This window comes from Mycteria americana, chromosome 1 (genome assembly GCF_035582795.1).
Source record: "Mycteria americana isolate JAX WOST 10 ecotype Jacksonville Zoo and Gardens chromosome 1, USCA_MyAme_1.0, whole genome shotgun sequence".
Classification (NCBI taxonomy): domain Eukaryota; kingdom Metazoa; phylum Chordata; class Aves; order Ciconiiformes; family Ciconiidae; genus Mycteria; species Mycteria americana.
Genome location: NC_134365.1, coordinates 190,195,270 through 190,221,925, shown reverse-complemented (window position 1 = coordinate 190,221,925; position 26,656 = coordinate 190,195,270). Strand labels below are relative to the sequence as shown.

Below are 26,656 nucleotides of genomic sequence, written 5' to 3'. Positions count from 1 at the left end.
AAAGCTACATGTCCCGCCTGGCCAGTAGTCATCAGCGGGATCTGCAAGCCTTTAGATGGCAGGAGCTGGTGAGACCTTCAGATAGTGGTGGTAGCCCTGGGCTCACCAGGACCACATGGGAGGCTACTGCTGGGCTCTGTCCCAGAGACTCTCATGAAAAGGGTTTAGAAATTCAGAAAAGGGGTCTGAAATCTAGACCTAGTTGGTGCTTGTCCAACCATCCCCAGCCCATGTCTGTGTTGGCGAGGGGTATGCCTGGCAATGGGGAGCTCCACTGCCCAAAGCAGGGTGGGGACCGGAGGGGACACAGAGGCTCTTGCACTGGTGTGTACCCAGACTAATTTGGGGTCACCTGGGCTCTGGGGCCTTCACTAGGGTCAGGCCAGGGGGATGCCGTGGCCAGGGAGAGCAGCGTGGGCTGTGCGTGTACCCCTACAGCAGGCAGGACCCCTTGCAGAGACTACTGCTCCCGGTCACGGCCAGGGCTCGCCTTCCTGCAGCGCTGGCTGAGCAGTGCCAGTGACCGAAGCAGCCCCTGCCGTGGCACCCGCTGTCCGGGTGGGATGTGCAGGGGCTTCTGTGGGGTTGCAGGATGCCACGTACTGGAGCCGCTGCTTGTGTGGCAAAGCCCAGCTTGCTGGGCTTGGGATTCATCTCACCTGGTTATGGAAGAGTGTGGTGCTACGTCTGTGAGAATCACAGGTGTACAGTCAGTGGAGGCGATTTGGTACTTTTAGGTGGTGAGTCATCTAACCTATTTTAGATATCTCCTTTAACTTGAGATGCCCCAAACCTGCTTCTCCCCACTGTCTCAGGAGGCACGGCTGGCTAAGTCAGGAATAGGCATCCACTAGAAGAAGATGTGTGCCACCTCCGATGGCTGGAAAATCCTCGATGAACATCTAAATCTACCTCGACCACATTTTGAAGACAGAAAAGTCCAAGTCCAGGAAAATGTGGACGTAGGATCCAAAGCTGTGAAGCAAGCCTGAATTATTCATCCTTCTTGTGACCCAGAAGAGCAGGGACTTCAGTCCGTCTTGCTGGGTCATTTGGATACAGGGCTCCACCTCTTCATTGCCCAGGGCCTCCTCCTCCATGGGGGAGGCAGGAGCAGCACGACCTGGTTCAGCAGGGCTCGTCTGCGCTCCCAGAAGCTGCTCACACTTTGACATGAGCACAGCAAGTCTGTCTCGTCCCTGCTACCTGCCTGTCCTTCGCACGTCTCCGTGCATGTCTCCCTGTGTCTGTTTGAAAGCGGTTGGACCAAAAAAAAGCCCACCGTGACTCTGGCAGGCTCCTAGGGAGGCCCCCAGCATCCTGATGACAAAGCAGCGCTGGAGCTGAGCGCACGCTGAGGAGATGAAAGGGTGACACAGGCGCTGCCGGCAGTCTGCGTTGCTGACCGCTGCTTCCCCCGGCTGAGTGCAGCTTTGGGAGAGAAACACCAGCCCGCAGAGCGTGACCAGAGACAGCGGGCTCCCCAGCAAATGAGAAACTCTCTGGCTCTTAAAACCTGCTCAGAATTAGAGGCTGCCTCCGAACAAGCCACTGCCTGGGCTGATGGCAGGAAAAGGAGCCTCCTCCATCCATCACTACTGGCTCCTAGTGCTTTTTCTCTCCAACACAAGGCAGCCGAGGCAGCTATGGTCCATCCACCCCCCATGCCGGTATGGCCCGGGGCAGCAGGACTCTCTGCTGGGCATTGTGTTAGGCTGGCAATTGAAAGCAATACGTCCTTATGGTAATGTGGGCACCAGGCAGCCACTATGAATAGGAAATGATGGCAGTTACTTTATCTAATAACAGCATGAAAATGTAAAGTGTCTTTATTGAGCTGCTGGCTTGCTGGTGAGAGTTAAAGGAGATGCTCTCTCGGGTATAACATTTGCAGAGACAAGTGGCATGAGATATTGCCATAAGCTCTCCTGTTAATAAGTGAGCAGAGGAAGGGAGAGTACACAAAATGCAGTGATGTGAAGGGACAAAATTAAGAAGGTGGAGGCAGCAACCTTTTTCCCTAGGCAGCAAATGTCCTCCAAGGAGAAATAAAGAATTCCCCTCCTGACCCAGCAACTAGAAAACTCATGTACTGCTAATAATAATGTAGGAAAGATGGCTTTGAAAGGAAGAAAAGAAAAACACCTCTTGCCATATTAGTGTCCTTCAATACCAGAGGGAAATGTAAGTTTCTGCCAAAGGGAGATTAGCAGGAAAAGCCCAGCTCAGCAGCTGTGCGTTGACGATGCTCTGCAGGTGGCCAGGGGGTGCAGAAATGACTTTTGCCTTGTGACAGATGGGGGAGATGCGGTCCAAGCGTGCGAACGATGGCCGCGTGCATCCCCGATTATTCTGGTGATGGTGTTGGATGTGCAGTGCTGCAAAGTAGCTCTGAAGGCGATGAACATGCATGGTTGAAGGCAACCTGCCCAGAGGGAGGAGGAAGGCAGCACTGAGGAAATGTCAGGAAGAGCCTCAGAATGGTGAAATTGGTTCCAGTTCAGCAAATTCCATTTTCTCCCTGGTTTTGTAAGATTATCTGTGGCATTTATCACTGATATCTTAATTGGCATGTTATTTAACTGCTTTAAAGACTGCTTTTGATAGTTCTTGCCCAATAAAAGCTGTCCTTTTGAGAAAAAGAAAATTGTTGAGATGTTTAAGATCAGTTTCTGCTTAAAGCATCCGCACAATTCCAGTGCAGCTATTGCTTAGATCTCTGCATGGAGTCAAAATGGATTTTTGAAAGCATATTTGGCAAAATGATTCACCACAAATAAAGTACTTTGGTAAAGCCGACAACTTTTGACAGCACTTTGCTTTTGAAAACAATAGATCATTTTTTAAAAGAGCAAAAAAGGTTCACTGATGTTCTCGCCTCTCATCACTGTAGACACCAGAGAAGACGAGAGGAGGGAGGACCTCCATGCATTTTCCAGGGAGGTTTGTGGTTCTCCTCCCTGCCCACGGGCAGCTCTGGCTCCCATGTGGCTGTGCTGAAGTGATGTGAAATCTGCCCTGCAAGCGAAGAGGAGGTGTGGGAATGGGGACCCAAAGGAGTGGACGTGTCATGCCTGTAACCAGTGCACCGTGATGCTGTGAGCCAAATGGGTCATTTTGCTTCTGCACTCATCAGCAGTGAGGAGCAGATCAGGCTCGAGAAGAGATGAGGAGGAGGTAGAGAAAACGTGTAGAGAAGCTGCAAGAGTGACCTGATCTTGGGCAAGAAAGGTGCTTTGCAAAGGAAACACCATCTATCCACTGAGTTTGCTGAAGGAGGTTTTAGGCAAAATCTGTGTCTTCACATGGAGAAGGTCTGTGATGGCAGAAGCTGCCCCTGCTCAGCAAGGGAAAGCACAATGACTTTCTGCAGGCGGAAGCTTATGCAAGAAAACAATTCAGACTGAAATATGTTAAAAAAATGCTAGTAGTGAAGACAAATAACCTTTGGAAGAAATTACCAGGAGGTGCCACTGGTCTCCTTCACGGGAAACTTCAAAGCCAGGCTTTTTGGAAAGGACAGGCTCCAACCAAAGCACAGAGCAGTCAGTATGAAGTGACATGTGCTTTACAGGGGGCAGGTTGGAAGGCTACAACTCTCCTCCCAGTTTTAAAAACTGCTGACTCTGCTTCCCTAGGGATGCGCCCTCCAATGCCCCAATACAGCAGTTGTAGGTGCTGAGGGAATACCAGGAGAATGGACAGCAGGTGGTGGCCTCTGCCTACAAGCTGTCTCGAAATGACATCTCCTGTAGTCACTGCTGGGGACAGGGTGCTGGGCTGGAGGGACCATTGCACTGAGTGAGTGAGACATTTCTTATGTTCTTGCTTAAAAGGTCTGGTGGACAACAGAAGAAAATGATAACTAACAGTGCAAACACCTCTCCCCAAAACCTGCCGTGAGACCCAGGAGAGCAGATGAAGCTTCATACATTAATTTTGCATCCAAAGGATGTAGAAAACTGCCTGATGTCCCAGCAGGTGAGGGGAAATGCATCCTCAGCGCTCCTCATTCCCCTACAAAAGGATCTGGGCTGATGCAATCAGATGTAGACACTCGCAGGAGAGGTGCCTAATTGGCATGGATCCCGCTCCTCCAGCCCTAGCCAGGCAGAAAATGGACTTGCACCTTGGCTAGAAGGTGGCAGGAACCTGTTTAAGTAGCCAACTAGCATCCCTAGAAGGCAGGGCTGAAGGTGTAAAAGGGGTCCTTCCCTGCCCCAGGGCGCAGGGAAATATAAGTAGCGGAGACAGAGTATGTCCTGTATCAGCCAGCACTGCCAGAAATGCTACTGGCATCAGCAATGGGGCTGTGCAAGCAGGCTGGTAAGCTGCCTCAGTGGATACTAAAGATGCCCTGAACAGCATCCGCCTCTCCCGTCCTTGGGATAAAGACCAGTGCCGGTGTTGTCCGAGGCAGGTTAGGTTTCCCCTACGGCTGTCCGTAATGGAGGGCAGGCTGTTGCCATCTGCATGGGAGTCACCCCGTGGATGCCAGCGAGAGGGGCTCACCCAGGTTTATACAAGCAGGGATGAGAAGGGACTTGGATTCAGCGTGGTGTCTGGTGGGGCAGGAAGGAGAGAGAGCAGCATGTAGGAAGGTGACCCCCAAAAGTGCCCGGTCAGAAAGATAAAGACATGTGATTGAAACCCAAGCCCTGCAATGTAACGCTGGGTTTGGACTGAGCGATGCATCTCCCAGGCTGTCGTCCTGCCGAGTCACATGGTGCCACGGTTTCCCACGAGCGTTTCCCTTTCACCTCGGCAGCTTGGACTGAAAGCAAAGTGGGCAAACTGGAAAGGTAGTGCCGCTGTGGCCGGTTTTTATGTCTGGCTGATCCTATTAACGTGCTAACCTGACGCAGGCGCACCAACAGCTGAGCTGCTAGAGCATTATAATCCCATGCGTATTAGGGTGATGCCACTAGAGCTGCTAACCTGGCAGAATCTGCATCCTAATGAAGATTTAGCCTATGGCCTTTTGCCACGCCACACTTGCATGTTACAGAATTAACTACCTTGGAAATAACAGCTACAGTCACCAATTTGCAACCAGCAGTTAAATGGGATTCCTCAAGTGCCCCTTGCACGTGGACTTGTTCCTCCTCTCTCTGGCTGCATCCATAGAGCTAAATAACACCTTCGAGGACCCGCTCCATGGTTTGAGGCCAGGTAGGGCAGCAGACCTTGCATCCCCAAGCCTGGATGAGACCACCATGAACTCAAATTAGTGGAGTTACACTGATCAAGAGCCCCTGTGTGTGAAAGCAGAAGAAAGATCTGGATCCACACCCGCACAGCAGACCACGCTGCTGAGCTTTTGCTTGCAAGCGAAGCTGCATGCATGGCCAGCTGCCGCAGCTTGGCGGATGTAGAGTCCCTTGTCAAGCTGGTGCTAAGTCGTGTGTTGAAATGCTGTGAGTGGGCACTGCGTGTGGGTCTTGGGACACGGACAACAACAAAACACGGGCAATAAAGCATTTTCCAAAAGTGTCACCATGAACATGAACTCATGCACTGAGCAGGAGTTACCTTCAGGTGCACTGAGCACTCGTTTTTGTCCTTTTCCACAAATATTTCTGGCAGGGACATGCTCCTCAGAAGGTCACATGTAGAACGTGAGATGGGCACAGATGCATATGGGGATTTGGGCACTGCAAAGGTCCCTCACCCACCCTTGAAGGTGGTCTTTTCTTTGAAAGAGCGACAACTCATTTTGTATACCAGCCCAGTGGCCAGGATGTATATTTAGGCTGAAGATGTCCCTGTGTGCCTGTGGCATCAGGGACACCTCTCCTGCCCGCCCAGGAAGGCAGCTGGGTCTCAGGGGGGCTGGACCGTGGCACCGCCAGAGCCCCGAGGCTGGCTGGACAGCAGGGGTGAAGGGTGCCATCTCTGCTGCCCACGGATGTGGTCGTGCCCCCCAAGCCCGGGCATTCAGTTGAGTCCATCAGTCAAACAGAAATAATCCCAGGGGATGTAGGTGGTGATAACCAACATAAATAGTAAGGACCTTTTGCTCGTTTAAGGCTTTGATGGCAGAATACTTGCCCTGATAACTTGCAGACTGAAATTTGCTGGTACAAAGTGTTTGTGCAGCCACCAGCTACAAATCAGGAAGAAATAAATAATAAATAGCTGGATGCTCACAGTTACTTTGGGAACGGAGGAAAGGATACATTTAAGCAAATCAATTCACTCACTTGTCCTCAAGTCTGTCTGAAAATATTCTCAGAGTGTCTCTCAGCGCTGCAAAAATTATCTCCTGTTCTCATTTACAAGCAAATGTTAAGAACCGAGAGATACATATTCCTCCCGTCTTTAATGTTTTTTTGGGGGGGTGGGGGGTGGTGTCGTCAGCTGCTCCAGCATTCGCAATTTCCCACTTATTTATCTACTCAGGCCTCCTTTTTTATGGTTTGTTTTTTTTTTTTTTTTTACGCACAGGCTCTCTGCAGTCTGGCAGAGCCAGTATTGCAGTATTGCTTTAGGAAGAGGCAGTTGTGACAATCCGGTCCCAGGCTGAAGCCCGCGCTGTATGGGGGCTGCCCTGTCCGGAGCAGCCGCCTCACCCCCACCGCGGGGCTCACGTTTAAAAAGAAGGAAAAAAAAAAAGAAAGAAAAGCTACTTTTATCTGTTCTGCTTTGAAGGGAAAAAGGATTACCAAGGCTAAATAAGCCATCTGAGTACTTAGCTAGCAAGCCTAAATAGTACCCTGATAGGAAGTTCTGGCAGAGAGCTAATTAAATTAACCCTCTTTGATTTATTAACAAGCAGAGCAACATATCACACAGGATTGTCCCATGAAACGAATGTGCTTTCCGATTCCCTCGGCTGCTTTGGTGCAGTCACCTCCCGGAAAACCTGGTTATGGGGACTCAAGTTTAATGAGACTCAATGGCTCGAACAGGATCCCTGCCCACCAACAGAGATACGCACTGGTAATAATAGGCAAAAGCATGTTATTTTCCTTGCACTTCCCTAATTCCTTTTTAATGCCTAGGACAATCTAATGGCTAATTAGTAATTTCCTGCCCACTGATATGCAGATGAATGACAAGCAAAAGCCTTCTGCATGTTTAATTATTCTGTTGATTTAGAAGCCACTTTTCCCTCAGTGCAAGTTTCTCTCTGTGTGTGCTCTCATGCATCATGTATTTCATTATTTTTAGAAGCATGCTCTGTGCCTTTTTATGCTCTCATAGTTCCAGCATCCAGTAATTACCATGTTTTGTGTCCAACAGACCTGATCCACCGGCAAGTGTAAATCAGGAAAACATCACTGACTTTAAGTGGAGTTATTCCAAGTTACACCAGACCTGAGACCTGACCTCTCCTGTTTTTAGTGGTGGGGGGAAATGTTATTTGTGAGCTGGGACCTTTGTGAAGTAGCAGAATATAAAATTTAGAAAACTTCAGAGTGGTGAAAATCCAAATCGAAGCCTGCAAATGCACAGACATGAAGCTATTTACATAGTGAGCTCTACTTCTGCTTAACCCCTGCAAGGAACTGTAACTCTCTTTGCATATTTGATTTTTCTCCCTCAGTAAAACATCGTCTACTTAATGTATTTTTGCTACTTTCTAACAGTTTCACTGGTGCCTTACATTTAGCTTTGGTACCTGAGCGCTCTTTTGTTAAATTAAGGCAATTAATAAATGGAGACGTTAAGCAATCAATTTTGCCTGCATATCTCCACAGCCTTACGTATGACTGGCTGTAATCACAAGATAAATGCAATGTGCTGATGTATGGTAATGTTCAATAATACATTCTCCACCAGGCTCAATTCATCAGGGAGTTTCTGGAGGGGAGGCATCCGTTATTGGCTGTCTCCGGACCTCAAGGATAACATTTCTGTCCTTTCCATTGGCCGCCCCGCTGCTGCAAGCCTCTTCCCGTCTTATTTTGATGATGAATATGAAGGCATGCTAAGCCGTGCCAGAGCGTAGCTCTCACCGACTGCACTCCCTCCCCGGGCTCAAGGACTCAGGGGCTCTCTCGCCGCTTCCCCTGCCCACCGCCAGCAGCAGCAGCAGCAGCAGCAGCAGCAGCAACGCCAAAAGTTGTGATGCTTTTCTTCACCCAGTGCTTTGGGGCTGTGTTAGATCTTATTCACCTGCGGTTTCAGCACTACAAGGCAAAGAGGGTTTTCTCAGCTGCCGGGCAACTTGTCTGCGTCGTCAACCCAACGCACAGCCTGAAGGTGAGTTAAAATTTTTTTCTTTTCTGACATCTTCTCGTCCTCCCCCCGCCACCGCCGGCCTTTCTCCGCAGGGAATGAAACGATGCTGTGGCAGCAAGGGGAGAGTGCTGTTAACACATTGCAGCCCTGGTAGAGAGGATGTTTGCATTGTCTGGCTGCACGATTCCCTTCGGAGCGAAGGGGAAGCAACCCGCTGCTCCAAGCGATCGTGGGAAGTCGCTGCTCCCCCTCCCCAAAGTTTCCTCATCCCTTTCACCCGTGTAATTGAGCACACATGTTGCAAGCCTCTGGAGAAAATGATTGCAAAAGTTAGTCGGATGAATTAACCTCCCTTTTTGGTGGAAGGATGCTGGGCGGTCTCCCAGGATGACACCCAAGCCCAGCCGTCTGCTGCCCAGCAGTGGGGAGCGGGGAGAGGGGGGATGGCAGCGCAGGGGTCTCTGGCTGCTGGTCTTGTTTGCTTTTTTTGGGAAAAAGGCAGTTTCTGTCTCCTGAGGGGAGTCGGAAGGCATTCCTCTGTCCTTAAGCCGTTTGCAAGGTGAGTCTATTTTAGGCAGGAGAACGCGCAGGAAATAAGCAGGAGAATAGGCAGGAAATAAGGAATTTGCCTTAATGCAAAACTATTTATAGTCCCCACAAAACATTTCTCTTACTTGCACGGTTCTGGATTTTCACTGACAAAGTGTCAACAGCTCCATCTATGCCAGAGCCCTGATGTTTGTACCTAGAGAAGGAGCAGCAGGGGGAGAAAGCGACTGGGAGGCTTTAATTACTTTATCAGAGTAGTGAATGACCAACTTTAACGAAGTGACTCCTCTTTTGTGGGCAGTCCTTGCGGACCCGACTTGCGATGCCACCCTGCTAGCCTGACACAAGCTCAGGAATGAAATTAATTCAGGACAACTTATCTTTGGCTCTGCTGGTGCTTCCACGAGGAACTCGGAGGGATTGCGGGGAGCATCTTTCCTGAACCGCGGGCCCCCTGGGTGTCCGCTGATGGGATAAATCCTTCTTCAGAGCAGCATCCACCCCCCCCCCCCCAAAAAAAAAGCAGATTTCCCAGAGTTATATTTCCAGTCTCAGGCTGCGCTTAGGCAGGGAGAGGTTGTTTCTAGCAGGGTGCCAGCTCCGGGAGGGTTTCCCCGCAAGGCTGTGCTCAGCCCGTCGAGCACTGCTGGCCAGGGCAGGCGCTCCCAGGGCATGGACCGCTCGGGTGCGGGCTCGCCTCTCCCAGCATCGCGTTCCCCTGCTGACACAAGCTATTTAAAAAACCTGCAGCCCTGTCATTATCTGAAAGGATCTGGCCATCCGAACGGATAAAAGAAATAGCCGCGCTCCTAAGTGCATGCGGAGATTTCGTAAGTGAATGCTTCTGTGCTCGACCCCTTTTTTGTGACTGTCTCCTGCTACTTTCATCCATAATTTTAATTATTAAAAAAAAAAAAAAACTGAGCAGAAAAAAGGTTATTAAAGGTCACAGTACAATTTCAGTGCCGATGGCACTGTCTGATGAGATCCCATAAGCACACAGAGGGGTGTCCACTGACTGCTCCACTGGTATCTAGGACTAGACCTGAATTTATCAGTTCAGGTCCTCTCGAGCTGCAGATTTGCTGTTGTAGGAGCTGCAACATTTTACCTTTGAGCATACCAAAAAAAGTTGATGCTTCCGTTCCTCTCTGTTAAACACATAGGGCATTGTACTGTATTAAAATTCCCCATGGCCAAGTTCTTCACTGATCAGACCTAAAGCCTAGCAGAGAGACAAGCAATCTCGGTACTGTCTTGGCAGCTCTTGAAAGTAGGCACTGGATCCAAAACTCTCTTTGAAACAAATAGGAGCCTCTAGGAAAAGGTCCGATGTGTCAGTGAAGCCCCAGTGAGCATCATCTTGACCTGGGTGGGAATAGCTCCCACAATAGGATTGCAGTGGGAACCTGATGGCACGTGTTTCCCCACACGGGTCTGTTGAGACAACAGGTAGATGGGGCAAGCTGACAAGAAACCTCCCTGCTCTGAAAAAAACCCCTCTGACTGTAAAGCGAAATATGCTTTGAACGTGCTCCGGAGTTACCCAGCTCGCATCCAGCTGGGTAAATACAGCGGGCTTTAGCACTGATCTGCTCTCAAGGTGTTCAGTTTGGTTTCCCACCAGCTCTGTGAGGAACGCACCACCGCTTTGTGCCAGCACCTAGAAGAGACGAGTGGGTTGGAGCCCTTTGTGCCCAGCACAGCACTACCGGTGCCCCCCTGCCAGTGCCAGCAAGCAGCAGGAGCCTGCGGGCCGAAACCAGCTGTCTCCGAGTGAGACATCTCGCCCCACCTGCTCTTATCTGGTGGTGGAAAGTTGGTCATCTCCAGCTGGCAAGGTGCCTTGTCCAAAAACTGGTATCAAAGACAAGTCAGATGAACCTGCCTCTTGGGGTGCCCATTTTTCCCCTGGGGATGCACAGGGAGGTTGTGATTGCTCCCTCCAGCAAGCTGGCACAGATACTTCTGAAGCTGGGACAGGGAAATCCCCCCAAAACTGTCCCATACGCAAAATGACACCTGAGGGACCATTAAAAATGAAAGGACTGAATGTATTCCTCTGTGGTGGTTTAGAGTGTTATGACTTCTTTGATGTTTCATAGCCTATTATTTCTAGCTGGGTCATTTCAACTGTAACATTTTGTTGACAGCCCCCAAATCTATCTTAACAATTGACAAGTGGAGTGAAAACTGTATTAAGGTTGGCGGTCGATGAATACAAGCCTGCTAGGAAACAAGGGCTAGGAGCAATGTCATTTGTCTCCCTTCCCTTCAAGGCTTAAATGTTTGTGCTTACTCTAAAGTTGTAAGCCCTTTGCAAAGGGATTATTTTATTTTGTGTCTCCACAGCACCCGGGCAAGGGGGCTCCTGGCTGACTGGTGCAAATGATAAATGACAGGCATCATATTCTGGTGTGATTACATATGTTGACATCCCTCACATAGGTCAGGTCCTCAATCAGTGCCAATGTTCATAACTCCATTAAAGTAAAATTGCAGCAGGACCTCAATTCTCACCCCTTCCATCCAGGGGAGTGCTCAGGGATGGTGGTGGGATCCAGCCCACCCCGAGGACCCATGGTTGGTGATCACGTATGTGTGTCAGAGATTTGGCATCATGTAAAGCACTTGGTGAGCTGCAGAGGGCAGGGGAGCCCTGGTACCCTCCAGGGAAAGGCTGCACCAGCTTCTGCTGTCACAGACCCATAGCTAGACCAAGGGGGGCCTCCAGTAAAGTTGTATCAGCACGCTCTCACCGTAGTCACAGCCCAGACCTCTGACCATGACCAGAGCCCATCACTTGCCTCTTCCTTTAGGAGCGGTCCGGAGGTTGGCAGAGAAGCACATGCTTAGAAAGAAACCCATGTCTTTCTTCCCACTGAAAGGCTCATTAACTGGGAAGGCTGATGAGCGATTCAGTGTATCTTAAAGGAGAAGACGGTAAGAGTGTCAGCACAGACACCTCTATTGATCTGCTGCTATTTTCCCTGTGCACGACAGGCTGACACAGGCAGCTCTAAACAAGCAAAGACAATTTTGCAACCATTACCCTCCGTTTTGCCTGTTTGGCAGGGGTATGAATAGGGTGTGGGGGGGTTGTTTTGGAGTCTCTTTGTCCTTCTTGCCACTTTCTGCTCTTTGTCCTCCCATGAGCTTTCCCAGGCATGGCAGCAGCACCTTATGACGGGGTGCTACGCTGGGATCAAAATTCACTTGTCGAGCAGCGAAAATCACATATTTACCTCACTCCTATAGGTCACCTTCGTTCTCGATTGTATTATATGCATTACCTTGTAACCTGTCTTCCTTCAAGCATATGGTCACCCTGATGTCTCCCCTTGGAGAGGCACAGCCAGGCAATGGATCTCCCCACCTAAGCGGTTGGTCCCTTCAAGGACATATTAATTAGAGGAGCACCGCTCATGCTGCTGGCTGCAGGCCCCAGCGTGCAGGGAAAGTTTTAAGGTGCTCTGCGTGTGTGTAAGAAACGAGCAGGGTTTGCTGGTCCCTGAGGAGATGAGGCTCAGTGACTTCCTCTGCATTTTCCCCCTGTTAATAGCAATGCCCCCCAGCACTCCTAATTGCACCCCGGGGAGAAGGCGAAGGTGAGCGGCTGTGTCCTCGCTCCTTAGCTGGCGTCCGTCCCTGCCCCAAAAACCAGCCGTACGTGGCAGGGGACTGCAGTGCAATCACAGCCCAGCCGGGCACCGATGCTTTGCGAGGTGCTGTGTATGGCTGGGTAAAACAGATCTTCTTCATTCAAGGAGTTACTAGCTTTTACATGCAACTTTACCTCTTTGGAGAGTGTGAAAAATGTTCTTGTAAAGAGTAAAAAAGTGTGTTTACAATGTTCCTGTAAAAACCACCCATCCCTGTCTCTGCAGGAGTTCAAGGAACTTGTTGAATTACAAAAAGAAGCATATTTAAAGGAGAGCATAAATAGTTCAATCTTATATTCAAAAAGGGTCATAGCATGGTTTACGGACCCAAGCTGCCTTCTAGCTGTTTTTTAAAGCAACAAGCAAATCTGCTCTGAGTTAGGGAAGGGATTTGAATCCTGTTATAACAGTTTGGCTCTGCGTGCAGTGGCCAGCCAAATAGCATTATAATCCACTTCATCCCCAGCAGGATTAAAGTGCTATGGTGCATTATACCCCCATGAGATTTATTTATTTATTTGGTGCAAGGGAGGAGAGGGACTCTGAAACCTGCTGCTAACAACCCCCAGACAGCTTCTGTCACCGCCTCAGCCCAGACACCCTCAAATCTCCTGTGCAGGGCTGTGATTTGGGGAGCCCAAGTGGCGTTTGTCCCCAGTGTCCGGCAGGACTGTGATAGCCACGGCGAGAGGGGCTGCAAAACCCCCTGCTGCCTGCAAACCCGGGTTCTTGGCAAGGCACCTGGGTCCCATCCCAGCTGTGGGCCAGGGCTGCATGAACACTGGGCACCTCAGACCTTCAAATCCTTTTGTAGGGATGCGGACGGCAGCAAGCAGCGCTGCTTTACCACCCCTCCTTCAGCCCTGCCTCTGTTTGAAGGGGTTTCAGTGGGCAAAACTGGAAAGCAAGTTGATCACGAGCACCCTGGGAGCCTCCGTCCGTGCGTCCACAGCAGCCTGCAGACGTGACCGTAATGGTGCTGTGCGGAGGCGAGGCAGAGCACGCTCCCGCAGCTCTCCCCGGGGGCTCTCCATCTGTCGCTGCCGTGGCCTGGTCCCCGGAGCTCCCCTCTCCCATAACCCATTAACCTTGAGCTCGCAGACCCACGCACCTGCACAATCCACAGGACCATGGCATGGGTGAGCAGGGTGGCATGGGCTTTGCTCCAAGTGCACTGCAAAGCAGGGCAGCTCCGAGCTCCAGCGTGGTCTTCCAGAATATCAATTACAGCATCTCCTTGGCAGAGGGAGAGGGACGGGAAGAGCCGCCGTCTCAGAACTTTCTGTGTTAATACGCTCCGGCTTCCTTCTCCCCCTCTCCCACCCCAAACCCACTGTGGAAAATTAATTATGGCCGTCAACTGGCGCTGCCTCTCATGCTGCAGCTCCGGAGGTGGGATAGAGTGGGTGAGCATTGAGTCCTTTCCTACCCACGTTTGATTTTGAGGGTGAATTTCAACAATAAATCCGGCCTGGTTGCAGGACGTTTCAAGTCAGATGTTATCAATGGGAGACTGCGCCGTTATTATAATCTTAGAGAAATGCCTCTCCCCTTGACAGGGTGTTTGACAGCAGGGTGAGGGGTAGCCATCAGACACCACCACATATTGCTTTCTAACCCACCCACTCTGGTGCAGCTCAGTATATCAAGAATTTCTCAGTGCAGCCCTTTGGGCTAGACATAACAGCCCAGATACCTCCCTCGGGAGAAACACTGCCCCAAAGCAATTGCCGTGGCTAGCACATGGGGTGCAGAGGAAAGAGGGATGTTTTAATATAAGCCTTGGTTATACGAAATGAGCGGTGAGGTCTCAGTCTGCTTCCCAGCAGATGTAAGTCACACTGGGACATTCCCACAACTGGCATTAATTAGCACACATTGCTGCTTGCCTCAGTAGAGAAGCCAAGCACTGAGCATGGTCCTGCAAGGCTCAGATGTTAAAAAGTCCCAGGCCAGGTTGCCAGGCATCGTGAATTTTGCCTCAAAGTCAGAATTTACAGAGTATAAATTCTTGTTTAATCTTTAAGATGCTCTCCTGGTACCAAAGACCTCCCAGCACACCTAGCTGCGAGCACTTAGAAACTTCCTTTTTTTTCTCAGAGACTTCAGTCTCTGAGATTACTAAGAATCTGAGGTTCTTAAGTAATCCAAGAAATTGAGTTTAAAGGAAGCACAGCAGATCCTGAAAAGCTCCGGTAAAGCAAGGGAAAGGAGCTGCTGTGGCTGTGCCCTGTCTGCCCAGGGCTTCGGTGCTTCCTACACCATAGAAAGACCATAATCCTTGTCCTGCCTGGCTCAGAGCCGAGACTTTGGGTGTCGCCCCTGGCACCCCCAGAGCCTTCCCATCACAGTGGGTAATCAGCGTCTCTCAGCCTGGTGCAGAAGAGGGAAAAAACTGAATCCTGCAAGAATTTCATCAGGGGGAGTGTGGGGGAGACAGTCTTTACCCAGCTTTACTGGGGAGGGAGCGAGGTAGCGAGGAGCATGGGAGACACAGCCACGCTCTTCTGGCTGCAGGAGGCTGGGGTGGCGAGGACCGCTGCTCCCCCGGCGTGGTGGGAGCGATGACCATGGGAGCGATGACCGTGACGGGCTGCCCTCAGCACCTCTCGGTGGCATTGGCACTGGCACACATGGCATGGCACAGCACGGTGCAGAGCTGTGGTCCTCCTTGGGGCTGCTGGAGGTGGGTGCCAGGAGGTGCACGCACCACAAAAAGGAGAGAATTGCTTGGGAGAGCTGAACGGTTTAGGCAATATGCTGAGCCTGCTTTTGGTGTGATTTTTGTAACAGGTGAGCAGAACTCAGCCACCACATTCAGCCGACCTGGGTCCAGCTTCTGATGGAGCTGGGGAGAGCCTGAGCCTGAGTTCTCCACTTGGGTCCTTCTGGAAGTGGGAGCAACTTCCCAGCCCACAAATGTACATGCTTTATTTGGAAATGGAAAGCATGGATGTTGAGACATTAAACACCTTGTCAGAATGCATTATTTTTCTTTCTTTCCATAGCTTGTCTCTTTTCATTAAGTGCCTTTTCTTCTATGCTATTGTTCCTCCTCATCCTGCCCATTCCCTGCTATACCAAAGTCTTAAAGCAAAAGATTCTCCTTATCTGTTCAATAACCTAATTTTGGCCTTTTTTTACTCCTGCTGAAAGGAAAACATCACTAATTTCACTACACTTTGGATCTCTTATTTTTCTCTAAGCTCTTTCAGAAGAAATCACAATCATTCAATCCGCAGCTTGTTCGGTGCCACCAATTTACCTATTGATAGATGAAGTTCTACTTTAAAATGGTCTCCACCAAGACAAGGAGAGCTACAAAAAGCAGTGAAACGTTGCTGTCACGACTCGCTGATGCAGCTGGCGAGGAAGCCAAGTGTCTTACGTGCCTGCAAAGCCTAATTGCCATCATGCACTGGATCGGGGCTTGAGCAGGCAGGTCCAGCTGGAGGTGCCACGGACACCTGTTGTCCACCCAGCGCAGTGAGCCACGATCACGATCCATTCACTAGTGCTGGCAAAAGAGGATATCTTCCCTCTGCTTCGGTATGGTGGTGCAAATCCACTTTCAGCAGGGATTTAAGCTGGCAGTCTGGTGTGTGCACTGCCGAAGCAGGCATACGTCCCTTCTGCTTCCACGCTGCAGGAGCAAGCAGCTGGGCAGGACAGTGGCCTCAGCTGGTTTTCACAACCTTCCACAAAGCTCTTACCCCTAGGGATTACTGAGGGCTGTGCTGAATGGCAAAATTTCAGCAGTGCATGGAGATCTCCTGAAAATTGCTCTGGGTGACCTGCTGCTAATAGCCACCTGCAATACTCCTGCTTGGCTCTCCCACAGTGTTCTCCTCCAAAGAGGAAAGAGCATCCCGGCACTGCCGATGAATTGCCTGACACATATACAGTGTACAATTTGAAGCACTTCTTTATTTATTTAGAGGCATTTCTGAGCATCTTACATAACATTAATGGATTTATCTTTAGCTCCCCTTTAGTCTCAGCAACGACATGAAAGTGTCACTGGGGGACAACGGCAGAGACCTCCGAGTACTTTGCGTGTTTATTTTGGTGTACTTTTTTTAAAAGGTAGAAATGTTTGAAACAACTTTGGAAAGGAATTAATGAGTTATTTCCATACCAGATGTAGTGCTTTTGGTTCTAGTCTTTTCTTCTAGAGCAATTTCATTCTGAGCTGATCCAAACTGAAATCCCTTTTCCTTCCAGATTGGCCTCCCCAGTAAAAAATAAATAATCTGCACAGCTTTAGTGATGTTACTGGTATTTTACACATGGAAATATTAAGCTCCAGAGTGGTTGGCGAATTGCCCATCAAGCCCTGGGAAATGTGTGGTAGAGAAGAGACACAGGTCCTTTGAATATCTTAAACACAAGATCACACACTCTCTCACATCAAGTGCCAGCTGAAATGGAAAGAGAAACAGAGAAATGGAGCATAAATGAATCAGTAAAAGATGAAATCAGTAACGTCCCCTTGTGCAGAAAACAAACACTATAGATGAGCAAGGAGGCGGCTGCTACGGAGCAGAAAACCACATCAGCAGAGGATGAAAATGTTCTTCCACTCTTAGGGACTGCCATGTGGAAAATAAGCAAAGTAATAAGTGTGAAAATGGAGTAAATAACCACCACACAAGGATTACGTAGGGCAGCTGGGGTAAGGGGATGGTTAAGGTCACCTTCAAGCTTTGCAGGAATGAGAGGCTGAAATGGAAATGGCAGGATGGCAGCAAGTGCGGTGATCACGGTAACGCCCTGAACTCAGCAAGGCCACTCAGGGGTTCAGTGTCAAGCATGTGCACAGATTCAAAAATATGTAAGTTTTGCAGGATCAGACCCTTATTCAGACATACTTATTCTAAAAATTATCAAACTTGATCCAGCAAAAGACCATATAAAAAACCTGCTGGAGTCCAGCAAACTTATCCATCTCTTTTGAAGAGCACAGGGCAGATTGAAGACATCTTCCTCTTTAATAGGGTAGAGAGCCTGGAAGCCTGGATGTCTCGCTGCTGCATTGCAATGTCTGCTCAGATGAGGATGCCTGGTTGCACGCAGGGATATGTTATCTCTGCTGGTTGGACCCCCATAGTATGAAAAGGCACAGGACAGACCAGTGGGGCCAGGCTTTGCTTGTGGGGCAGTATTGTGAGTTCCCCACTTGTACTACCTGAGAGCTGAGGACATCTCTGAGATGCAACGTCTTTTGGAGTCTAGGATCAGTGAGATGAATTGTCTTCAAAGGAAGACTGTCTTTCTTGCCACTGACAATCAAGGAAGCCAGAAGATCAGCTTGGGATGGATATGTCATTTTCATCTAGCTGAAGTTAGATGAAATGAACCCCACTGATACCCTACAGTTCCTTTGACTTATGCAAAAGAAAACCCAATCAGGATAATTGTCTCCTTAAGATAAATCCAGAAAGTTTGGGCACAGTAATAATAAGTATTATATTCACTACTGTTTTACACAGGTTCAGGTAAGACAATCTTCCTTCCACTTCCCAAAAGCAAGTTTTGAGGGAGATTTCAGATATAGCAAAAAAGGTCTGGCAACATAACTGCAGGGTGAGAGCTTTCAATTTATTTCTGCTAGAAGGAACTTCCCATCAAGAAAAAAGTAGGGAATAACTTTCTGGACTAATTGACAACAGAGAATTTCAGGCAAAGCAACCGAATAGACCATGGATGCTGTCACCATTGCCAGGTAAGACAGAGGGACAAAGGTAAATATAGGGTCATGTATCAGGGACAGAATAACCCCATGCAACAGTGCAGGCTGGAAGCTGAGTGGATAGTAAGAAGCTTTGCAGAAAAAGCCTTGGGGTCCCGGTGGACAAGCTAAAAGTGAACCAGCAATGTGCTCTTGTGGCAAAGGACAACCTCATCCTGGGCTGCGTTAGCAGGAGTGTAACCAGCAGGTCCAGGTGAATGATTATTACCCTCTGCTTGGCACTTGTGAGACCACATCCAGAGTATCGAGCCCCATCTGGGGCTCCTCACCACAGGAAAAGCATTGACACAGAGGAGCAAGCCCAGTGAGAGGCACCAAGCTGGTCAGGAGGCTGGAGCAGAGGATGGAGGAGGAGAGGCAGAGGGCCGTGCCTTCTCAGCCTGGAGAAGAGAAGGGAATTGCTGCCTACAGTTAACTAATGAGACTGTATAGAGAAAACAGAGCCAGGCTCTTCCCAGAATAGGAAGAGCCAGACATCAGCTGAAACAAGGGATATTTTGACCAGGTATGAGGCAAAAAGTCCTTCTCATGGGAGTGGTGAGGCACTAGCACAGGCTGCCCAGAGAGGCTCTGCCATCTGCATCCTTGGAGATTTTATAAGCTTGATGGGACCCTGAGAAACCTGACCTGTCTTTGCAGTTGACTGTCCTTTGAGCAGGGACTGCACAACGCAATGCCCAGAGGTTCTCTCTCACCTGAATTGTTCTGACCCTGCAACCCTACATAAAAACAGAGCTTGGTGTGCAAGGAAGGGTGCAGCAGTATAAGGGTCTCAAGAGCAATCATCGAATGTTTGCGTCAACAATGACCAAGTCGTATCTGAAAGACGTATCTGAAAACAGTGAAGAAGGCAGCCAGGCAGACATGTGGGACACACTCAGGAATCCAGATCAGCACAGGAGACTGACACCAGTGAAAAAGTATGGAGCTATACCAGTTAAACAAGTAGCTGGTAATTGAAACTCGTCAGAAGTGCAAATCCTTATGGTAGTCCAAAGCCCAGGGTTACTACTGGCTAATGAAATCAGTCTGGATTGGAAAGGAGGTCACTGTGGCAGATGAGGGATGGCAAAGGACAGCAAGACGTACTTCAAAATATGCTTTGGGATAAGCACCCTTATTGGTAATTACAAGCAATACAAAATAAACTCTGAAGGGGAGAGGACAGATTGTTTAACATCTATCGGAAAAGACTCTGCACCGTGGCACAAGGGTAAACATGTTCCTAAAGAGCGCTGAGTGGAGCAAATAACGTGGAGCAAGTCACGTGGAGCGAATAATCCACTTGGACAAATCGGCCTTTCATTCTCCTTATGGGATGGCTGCCAGCAGAACAAACTTTCCCTGGGTTTATTCAATTAACTGCTTCATGATTACCTTCCCCCTACGGCAGGATCCCTAATGCTTCAGACCTGCTTTCTGGTGTGCGAGCTGTGTTAATTAGCTGTGTAAAGAGGTACAAGTAGCAGAGAGTAGCTACTTAGGTAGTGTAATTTCTGTTCCCTGCCTGGATTCTGGGTCTGCTCCCAGGCTCGATGGAGTCTCTTTTTCTGTCTATCTTTGATCAGTGAAAGCCAGAGGTGCTACACAGATTTTGGTGACTTAGGATGAGATAGCATCACTAGAGGTGAGGAAATGCTGATTTACCCAGCAGTTTTAGGCCAGCTCGTGGTTTGCAGTATGGAAGTCTGTGGGTGACCTGTATTTTGTTGGGGCAGCTTAAAATATTGCCATCCCACATGACTTTGTTGGTCCCTTAAAAGCTGTCATTGCCCTGGTGCAGGGGCAGCAGAGGGGCAGGTAAAGCTTGGTCCTCACGCCACCCCCAACCCATTTCACAGGCCTTTGTGGGTTTATTAAGAGTTTGCATTAGTATGTCAGACTGAAGAGGCAGCTGAAATGCAGGCACATTTTACTCTTTGCTGCCTTGGCTGTGGGAACTTGACTCCCAGCAGTGGCCGTGCAGGCACTGGGATCAGGAATGTCCTAGGCCACCCTAGCAAGCTTCACCAGAGGATATCTGACAGGAGTCTGAGGCATCGGTCCTTGAAAAACGTTTTGCTGGTGTTTAAGGTTTATTGGTTTGGGGGAAGATGTTCACGTTTCATTTTCTTTCCTCGCATTCCTACAAAATAGCTGTGATGTGGTCAGGGGCTTGTCTGGCTCATTTAGTTTCCTCTCTGCCATCATTCTGGCAAACATGTTTTGGGGACCTCTTTACCCCTGTTGAGTCAAGCAGTATCGCGTATAAATAGTTGCCTCAAGACAGGTTTAGACCTCTCATTATCTGTGCTTTTGGGAGTGGGTGAAAAGACATGTTTTCCACAGCCACATGCCAACCTTGGCAGAATGCAAACTCAAAGAAGGCAGCAAAACAGCAGGAGCACGTTCCTTATAAATAGGGGTGTGTTTACTTGCAGACAATTCATGGTTACGTCTAGGTCAAGATTTAAAGTGTGGCAGGAAAATAGACACAAATGCTTGCAGTAATTCACCATTGCTTCATCTGGTTTCCGCCTTACAGCCTAACTGGAATCTTACAGCCAAACTGGAATCTTTTGTCCAATTACAATTCCTGCCTGGAATCTCAAGGTTCTAAATCATATAGGAAATAATACAGCTTTAAAAATAGCACAAAACGTTTACTGTGTTTCTTCTGCCATAGAAAATATTTTAAAAAAGAGACTCAAAAATGTTAAGGTCATGCAAGGTTGCACAAACATAACCACTGGTTTGTAAATAACTGATTATAAAGACTGAATTTTCTTTCAGGCTGTTGGTAAAAGATGAAGGCACTATCAGAAAACAGATCTGAAGCCAGCTTAATCTCCAGAAGCTTCACAAGGCAACTGGAGATAATTTTGTGTTGCAGCTAAACACGAGCTTACTGGGGAGGTATCTCTTAATATTTTTTAAGCTTTTAATGATTTTTTAATAATAAGCCAGTGATTAGAAAACAACATCCCAGTTCGCAAATAAATCCAGGCTGCGTCTGGGTATTTTGCCGATTTGCTGCTTTAACTAAAGCAACTTTAATTTGCCAGAGGCCAATCAACAGCCTATAGCAAGAGAACTCAGTCTGATGAAGCAGATGTTGGGGAGGGGAAGACCTTTTCTTTACTCACTCATAGGGAAAATTAATTGATGCCGAAAGCAGCCTTTCAGCGTTTTTTGTAATAGTAACTTTTGCTTCTTGACTTTTACAACATAGAAGAAAGTTGCAGATCAAGTAGCTTCTGAGTTGTTATTCATGGAAAAGGACCTTGATGCTCTCTACAGGCAAGTCACTCAGTGGGTTGCAGCCAACTCCAGTCCTGGCTGACCCGTAATTACAGCTCAAGCACTCCAGTAAGACCTGTGCCACCTGGTGTTTGCAAATAGCTGAGCGTTGGAAGATGAGCAAGAACCTAGTCCAGCCCTCCGCAGCTGAGAAGTCCTACAGCCTAAGTCCAGTTTTGTGGATAATTTGTTTCCCTGGTGGGGAACAGCCCTACCTTTTGCTGGGTATCACCAGACTTCCCCAAGACCCATCCGGTGAGCATCTGTTCCTAAGTTCACGGGCAAAATCAGGCTGAGCTCTCTGGAGAGCACTCAGTGATGACTGACCCAACGCTCTGAGCCCAGGCTCCAGCTAACGGTGACAGAGAGTTTGCTGTGATTACCTCTGTACCCAAAACTGCTTTTTGCAGTTTCTACCACGTAGAAACGCAGCCTTTGAGCTCACCAACAGCACTGGCAGGCTGCCCGACGCCTGCCCTGCTCGCCCCAGGAGCTGGGGTGTGAGAAAGGACGGAGCGGAGATGCAGCAGAGGCTGGATAGGAGCCAGGCTGAGCCTCGTGGATAAATAGCTGCATTAGGCGGGTGCTGTGCCTGAACTAATAAGCCCTGCAGGAGACAGGATCTGTTCACTGCAGCATCCTGCCGAGGCGTTGGGGTTTATCTGCCTCCAAACCTGACGGGCACATCCCCGTGCTGCAGTGGTCCATCGTGCCGCTGGAGCCGCAGGGGGGATCAGCTAGCTGGGATGCTCTGCAGGCGCCTATGCTTTTGGTTTCTCTCTCTGTAAACGAGGTGGGGGACGATGTTCTCTGACATCAGTTAGGTGGTTTGGGATGGAGGCCAAAAGAGTCAAATCTCCTGCTGTAGGTTAAGCTGCTGTATGTGTGCTGTTGTGCAACTTATGTGCTGTTGCCATAAACACTGTGAAGCCGCCGATCCTTTTGGTGTCAATGAGGTTGGGGGGATGTGCTCTTCTGGTCTCACAGTCGGGCTGTAAATATTTAAGACCCAAAACAAGGATGCTGAAGCTCTATTATAGCCACCTAAGTTTATTATTTTTTTACCTTAATCCCTTAATGATGATTATACTGTAAGTAGAAAATATAAAGCATTTTAGGAGCGTAAAGTAATACTTGGAGGGCTCATTAATCCACAGTTAATATGCAGCCACCACTAAGAGGGAATGAAGCAACCATGCTGCCTCAGCATTATGCAGCACGCATTCCTGCCTGCCTTCAGGAGGGAAGCGGAGGATGTCCACTCCACCTGGGACCGCGGGAGTAGGCAGAGGTGGGCAGAAGACAATGGTCTGAGGTAGACACCACAAGGCATGTGCAGCCTCCCTAACCTCCCTTGTCATCCTGCATTGGGGTTTTGGGGCAGATCTGCACCAACGTCTTGCCTTTTTCCCTAACAAAGACAGCAGAGTAGGCACCTTTTACTTTCAGCTTCCATCCAAAGTAAAATTCAGCCACCTAGGTCAAGGTTGAAGGTACTGCTTTGGAAAGGTGTGTGTGTCAGTGCAGCAACCTCAGTGCTTTTCCCTAGCAAAGGCAAAACCCTTGGGGGTCAATCATAAATCATCTAGGCTTCACCACACCAATGGCTCGATAAAAAAATAAATGTGTGGGAGTAGACGAGCCGGCGGGGAAGAAGACCGGCCTGGCTGACTAGAGAGCTCTGGCTCGAACTGAGGAGAAAGAGGAGAGTCTATGACCTCTGGAAGAAGGGGCGGGCAACTCAGGAGGACTACAGGGGTGTAGCGAGGCTGTGCAGGGAGAAAACTAGAAGGGCCAAAGCTGAGCTAGAGCTCAGTCTGGCTGCTGCTATAAAAGACAACAAAAAACACTTCTTCAAATACATTAGCAGCAAAAGGAGAGCTAAGGAGAATCTCCAGCCCCTAGTAGATGTGGGAGGAAACACAGTGACCAAGGATGAGGAAAAGGCTGAGGTACTTAATGCCTTCTTTGCCTCAGTCTTTATTAGCAGGGCCAAATGTTCTATGGGTACCCAGCCCCTGGAGTTGGAAGATAGGGATGGGGACCAGACTGGAGCCCCCATTATCCAGGGGGAAATGGTGAGTGACCTGCTGCACCACTTAGACACTCACAAGTCTATGGGGCCTGATGAGATCCACCCGAGAGTGTTGAAGGAGCTGGCAGATGTGCTCACCAAGCCCCTTTCCATCATTTACCAGCAGTCCTGGCTAACTGGGGAAGTCCCTGCTGACTGGAGATTAGCGAATGTGACACCCATCTTCAAGAAGGGCCGGAAGGAGGACCCGGGGAACTACAGGCCTGTTAGCCTGACCTCGGTGCCGGGGAAGCTGATGGAGCAGATCATCCTGAGTGCTATCACACGCCATGTAGAGAATAACCAGGGGATCAGGCCCAGCCAGCATGGGTTCAGGAAAGGCAGGTCCTGCTTGACCAACCTGATCTCCTTCTATGATAAGGTGACCCGCCTAGTGGATGAGGGGAAGTCTGTGGATGTTGTCTATCTAGACTTCAGTAAAGCCTTTGACATGGTTTCCCATGGCATTCTCCTGGAGAAACTGGCTGCTCATGGCTTGGACGGGTGTACTCTTCGCTGGGTAAAGAACTGGCTGGACGGCCGGGCCCAGAGAGTGGTGGTGAATGGAGTTTACTCCGGTTGGCGGCCGGTCACAAGCGGTGTTCCCCAGGGCTCGGTGTTGGGGCCAGTTCTGTTTAACATCTTTATCAATGATCTGGACGAAGGGATCGAGTGCACTCTCAGTAAGTTTGCAGACGACACCAAGTTGTGTGGGAGTGTTGATCTGCTGGAGGGTAGGCAGGCTCTGCAGAGGGACCTGGACAGGCTGGATCGATGGGCTGGGGTGAATTGTATGAGGTTTAACAAGGCCAAGTGCCAGGTCCTGCACTTGGGCCACAGCAACCCCATGCAACGCTACAGGCTTGGGGAAGAGTGGCTGGAAAGCTGCCTGGCAGAGAAGGACCTGGGGGTGTTGGTTGACAGCCGCCTGAATATGAGCCAGCAGTGTGCCCAGGCGGCCAAGAAGGCCAATGGCATCCTGGCCTGTATCAAAAATAGCGTGGCCAGCAGGACTAGGGAAGTGATTGTGCCCCTGTACTCGGCACTGGTGAGGCCGCACCTCGAATACTGTGTTCAGTTTTGGGCCCCCCACTACAAGAGGTATATTGAGGTACTGGAGCGCGTACAGAGAAGGGCAACGAAGCTGGTGAAGGGTCTGGAGCAGAAGTCTGATGAGGAGCGGCTGAGGGAGCTGGGACTGTTTAGCCTGGAGAAAAGGAGGCTGAGGGGAGACCTCATCGCTCTCTACAACTACCTGAAAGGAGGCTGTAGAGAGGTGGGGGTCGGTCTCTTCTCCCAGGTAACAAGTGATAGGACAAGAGGAAATGGCCTCAAGTTGCGCCAGGGGAGGTTTAGACTGGATATTAGGAAATTTTTCTTCACCGAGAGGGTTATCAAGCATTGGAACAGACTGCCCAGGGAAGTGGTTGAGTCGCCATCCCTGGAGGTATTTAAAGGACGTTTGGATGAGGTACTTAGAGACATGGTGTAGTGGTGGTTTTTGGCAGTGTTAGGTTTATGGTTGGACTCGATGATCTTAAAGGTCTTTTCCAACCTATATGATTCTGTGATTCTGTGATTCTGTGATTCATCAGCATTATCTTCACTGATAAACAGAAATGCTCTTCATCACTTTGGGTTTTCTTGGTGGTCCCCCATGCACAAGTGTAGTGTCACTACACTTAGATAGTGTCATGAGGTAGTGTCCTCATTCAGTCCCAAGCACGATGAGTTCCCAGAGCTGAAGCAGAGGCTGAAATTGCAGTGTCTGCAGTACAACCAGCCAGTCTCGGGGGTTTAATTACAGGAGGGGTTTAATTCTCATAGAAAATGTCCTAATGTCACGCAGCAAATAAAAAAACTTGTCAGCTCAGTGATCTTCAGGGGGTTCTTAACTGGCAGAAATTCAAGGGGGTACTGTGCACTGCCTGAGGACAGGGTAAAACAAGGATGGAGGAGCATGTCAGGCAACAGTAGATGTACAGGAGCATGTCAGGTAATAGTAGATGTACTACGTGGTCAAAGGCCTTTGGTGTTCCTTTGTCCTGCCAGGGAACTTAATTTTCCACATGCCTGTCACCATAGGAAATGAGTACTGAGGCTGTCACAGTCCCAAATGATTTATTTTGTGCGTGTGTTATCTTCACTTCCAGTGTGTGAGATAAGGCTGAGGCTACTCATGTGCTGGCCAGGCTATGGGACCAGCTGAACTGCATCTTGGACGCAGTACAGTGTCACGGCCAAATCTCCAAAAAGGCACAAATCCCATCAACCCTGGACAGCTGCTTTTGTTGCAAAGCAAAGAGAGAAGCAAGAGCAGGAAGCCTGCCTTCCTGGTGGGCTTGCCTCTCAAACCCAGTCCCAAAGGTGAAGAAGGGAAGAAATGCATGTGCTCAGAGGGGTAAATCCTTCTCTGGACCAGAGCAGCAGGGGTGCAGGGCCCCCCAAGGTCCCAAGCCTGGAGCCGTGCCCTGTGGCTCCCGCATGGGTGCTACCCTGGTGGGAAGCGACCTGTGGTGTACCCACAGCGTTGGCAGCTGCCCCGAACTTCACGGCCAGGAAACGGACAGGTCATCCTCAAAATATAACAACTTTCTGCAAATCGGCGCCCTCCTTCCTGCTCTGCGCTGCCCTCATTGCTAATGTGGACATATCCTCTGCGCCTCCTCTAACCCAGAAGCTATGCCTGGGGAAGCAATAAATGCCATACCATGATGTGATGCTCCTGATTTTCCAGAATTTTTATCTAAGCATAATCCACTGATGTTATTTAATTATCATAAAGCAGCTGCCTTATAGCATCCAAAATACATCTATTTGCCTTAATTTTACAGTATGGTAATTAACTACCAACGACTTATTTAAAACATATTTACAGAGGGAAATGTCAGAGATGCATCACTTTTTCATGCCCAGTAAATGCACCCACAGTAACCAATTTGGTATTTAATTAGCTTGCTTATGAGCTCACCTCTGAGAAAAATTATTTCAGAGAATGTGTTAGCTATGATGCTTAAGCAGGTTTTCAGAGAGAGGAAGCACCAGCTGCAGGTCAGCAACAATTTTTTGCTTTATTATGTTGGGGTGTTTTGCTGTTCATACAGGCTTAACATAGTTATGGCCTTCACATCATTTTTAAGTTAAACTATTAAC

General features: G+C 49.2%; 1 protein-coding gene across 1 annotated transcript in view; it reads left to right on the top strand.

Annotated features, from left to right (window-relative positions):
- The first annotated feature begins 8,073 nt into the window (after positions 1–8,073).
- The window catches only part of SIAH3 (siah E3 ubiquitin protein ligase family member 3), a 52,450-nt gene continuing 33,867 nt past the window's right edge, over positions 8,074–26,656 (top strand). Inside the window, exon 1 of the mRNA XM_075491990.1 lies at positions 8,074–8,208. Coding sequence (XP_075348105.1) covers positions 8,074–8,208 — 135 coding nt within the window. The remainder of the gene's footprint in view (positions 8,209–26,656) is intronic.